General features: G+C 39.9%; 1 protein-coding gene across 1 annotated transcript; it reads left to right on the forward strand.

Annotated features, from left to right (window-relative positions):
* Nucleotides 1-685: 685 nt before the first annotated feature.
* LOC309548198 (olfactory receptor 5AR1-like) lies at nt 686-1,615 on the forward strand (the record flags this gene model as incomplete). The annotated part of the gene is made up of 1 exon (XM_082248153.1): nt 686-1,615. One exon carries the CDS (start codon nt 686-688, stop codon nt 1,613-1,615), a length of 930 nt encoding a protein of 309 aa, XP_082104279.1.
* Nucleotides 1,616-3,950: the final 2,335 nt, after the last annotated feature.

Below are 3,950 nucleotides of genomic sequence, written 5' to 3' on the forward strand. Positions count from 1 at the left end.
CTCCCTATAGTGAGTACATATTTGTGTGATGGGGCCTGTCATGAGAGGGCAACTCCCCCTTCTGATAGAGGAGTCAGTGGACAGGTGTCAGTCAAGGGGATGCTAGAGAGTGTCCTGAAGATAATGTAGTTGTATCAAGTCTGTTGCTAGAGAAAGCAAGAGGACTAAATCTTCCATACAAGTGGCAGTATGGTTAAAGCAGTGTGTCTGCTTCTACAGATAGGCTGGTTAAGCCAAGTGAGAATTGTCCATATCTACTGTGAATAGTTCAGTTGGGGTATCCCACTATTCCCTTCTCCCATCCAAGTTACACAATAAATATAAAAACCAAAACCCCTGGACTGTATATTGAGTAACGAGCAACTGGGAGTAAGAATGGATGAGTGAACTGTCCCCTAATGACTGTCTGCAGGTAATCAGAGGAGACCCAAAAAGTAATCACACCGCAAGCCCTAGGGGGGCAGTGCTTCACTTATATTTACGTGTCATTATCTGTAATTAATAATATTCATTATGTAAAACAGTACAGCTAAGCAAAAAAATGTCTCTCTTCTCAATTGAATTACCTTAGAAATATCTCTCAGACTATTTTATATGCATTGTTATTGTAATCTTTGTAGGATTTTGATGCTTTCCCTTTATCATTTTCTCTTTATCTTTATTATAGTTTTGTTCTATCCATAGTATGGCTCCGGTTAACCTGTCCAGTGTAACTGAATTCATATTCACGGGTATCACCAGTGATCAAAAGTTGCCACATTTTCTTTTCCTTCTGTTCTTGCTCATATATCTTATTACTGTTTTTGGAAACACTGCCATCATATTAATTATAATAAGGATTAATGACTTGCACAGCCCAATGTATTTCTTTCTCAGCAATTTGTCCTTCTCAGATCTTTGTTTCTGTTCTGCCGTGACTCCTAAAATGTTGTATGATTTGCTTTCTGAGAGGAAGCTCATCACTTTTGTTGGCTGTTTGTTACAACTATTTTTCTTTGCTTTCTTTGCAACCACAGAAGGCTATTTATTATCTACCATGGCTTATGACCGCTTTGTTGCAATTTGTAATCCTCTTCTCTATGTGGTTATTATGAATAGGAGAACAAGGGTAGTCCTGATGATTGTTGTGTATTTTGGTGGACTTGTAACAGCTGCGATTCACACAAGTAGCACATTTAGTTTGAGCTTTTGTGGATCAAATGTAATCAACCACTACTACTGTGACATTAACCCCCTGATGTCACTGTCGTGTTCTGATACGTATATAAACAAAACAGTTGTATTTGGTATAGTTGCCACTCTAGGTCTGTTTTCAGCAGCAGTTACCTTGGCCTCATATGTCTACATATTTCTCACCATAATGAACATCCGCTCACTGGAGGGAAGACACAAAGCATTTTCTACATGTAGCTCCCATCTGTCCTGTGTTGCCTTGTTTTATGGAACAGTTTTTTTCATGTATCTACGTCCAGCTTCCAGCTATTCTCTTACCCAAGAAAAAGTGGTGTCAATCTTTTACACTATGATTATCCCAATGATGAACCCCATCATCTATAGCTTGCGAAACAGAGAAGTGAAAGATGCTGTGACTCATTATATTAAAAAACTATTATAAATAAATGTACTGTGTTTTGTTCTTTTATTAGCATCATGGTAGCAAAGTATACTAATCAAATGTTATTTAAAGGATAACTGTAAATTAAGAAAATGTAGTTATCCTTTTTGCCTATCCCCTGACCTACAGTAGCCTATACCTTCTCTAACCCAGATGCATACATTCCTATGGCTGAAATCTTTTACTTTGCTGCATCTGCACAGTTAAACAGAATATAATGCTATAGTGATAGTAACCTGACACAGTTCAAAACAACAACAAAAAATAAACATATTAGTGGGACAGGACAGTGTCCCTCATTGTTAAAACATTACCAAAACCAAAAAATATATTATATTGCAGCTCAACAATCATCAGATGTGGTGGCTGCATCTGTTTTCTTTTCTTTGGCTGCTTTACCTCTGTTTCCACCTGGTGATCTGAACAGAAACACACCTTCTGTATTAGTGAGACACCACTGTGGATGTGGGGAGGGTAGTGGTAAATGCATTAGCAGATTTAAATACACTAAACAAATTGAAACCAAACTTACACTCACTCACGATTTCTAACTAGATACAGCAAACTGAGACATTCTGCTGGAGAGCTTGTGCTTTGAAAATCAAACCTTAAAAGGGAAACTGATACTGCCATCACATCTAGGAATTGGTAAGCTACACTGTAATACATTTTTACTTTTGGGTTTAACACTGCTTTAAGCCTCAAGTAAAACCTGAACTGCACTGTAAAGTTACCAACAGCACCACGACCTAAGATTGGCCCAGAATGCCATAACTCCCCCCCCCCCCCCCACACACACACACACTATTTGAAAACCTTTTGTAAAGCGTTAAAAATGTGAACTAACAGTTAAAAAATGCCTGCTCTCAAACACCCTTTCCTCCACAATCACTCAAACAAACGGCAAGGTGGGGATACGAGACTTGCCTCTGTATATTATTATTGCAGAAATTTTTATAAAATATTATATTCAACAATTACAAGATAAATTATATACAACAAGATATGGATACCTCTATCCGCATACTGTATAGCAGTGATGGTGAACCTTGGCACTCCAGATGTTTTGGAACTACATTTCCCATGATGCTCATGCACTCTGCAGTGTAGTTGAGCATCATGGGAAATGTAGTTCCAAAACATCTGGGGTTTAAGGTTCACCATCACTGGCATATAGCCTGAAACAATGTTTTAAAACAACTAAATGTAAAAGTTTCATCTCACCCCCCAGGTAGCGCAAAAAGGGATAATAACAAAAGTAAACTTCTTTTAACTAAAATATACACAGATCTAATAAATTAAATGTGCTCCACCAATGTGAAGAAATATTAATAATAGAGTGTCTAAATATTTACAAGTCCAAAAAATGTGTCTCTGTTTATCTTCTTTCAAACAGTGAACAAATACAAAATCCACTTGCATGCAAATCTTCAAACTATCATCTCTTAAAAGGAGCTCCAGTCTGGACAAAATAAAATCAAAAGTCAGTAGCTACAAATACTGTAGCTGCTGACTTTTAATATAAGGACACTTACTTGTTCATAGATCCCGTCAGCACCCCAAGCCGATTCGTCAATTGGCTTCAGGTGCAGGCGCCAGCGTTGGTAAGTAAGGGAAACTGGCAGTGAAGCCTTCGGGATTCAATGCCATCTTCCTACTGCGCATGTGTGAGTCGCACTGCGGTTTCTGAATGGTCCCACCATCTTCTGGGGCCTGTGTGTGTCCCAGAAGACAGCAGTGGAAAGGAGGAGGGGCCAGAAATGCATGAAGATTGCCAAATAGCGATCTTACCCAGAAGTGGGAGCGGGTACCAGTCAAAACCAGGTACCCGCTCCACCCAAAAAAGTGCCAAATGTGGCAGTGGTGGGGCAAGGGTGAGAATAAGCTGAGTTTCCCCTTTTGGGGGGAGCTTCGCTTTAGTGCTCCGCAGTAATTTCCTCTCCCACAGGACACACCATTCACCAAATAAATTTGTTTCTCACTCTCATGATTGGCAAAAAACAAGTTTACCTATTAATCCTCCAAATAGATGGTTGCTTGGGTCTGCAACCTCGCAGACAGCTTACAGAATTACTAGAGCTTCTTTGACTCCAGGCAGGTTGGAGCTGTCAATGCTGATGTCGGTCATGGTCACAGTGTATATGCTCTGTAGGTATCCTGTCTAGCAGAAGGTAGGTGATTTCCAGCCCTGGAGAAGGGAGCTACCATTGATGGCCACTGGGATCCCTGAGTAACACAATCACTCTGAACCCTGGGATGACAGGACTGGATTCTGGATTCTGTCATCTTGAGGATCGGAGCAATTGTGTCACTCAGGGATCCCAGCGGAAAACAA

The sequence above is a fragment of the Pelophylax lessonae genome (genome assembly GCF_965119305.1).
Source record: "Pelophylax lessonae genome assembly, chromosome: 2".
Lineage (NCBI taxonomy): Eukaryota > Metazoa > Chordata > Amphibia > Anura > Ranidae > Pelophylax > Pelophylax lessonae.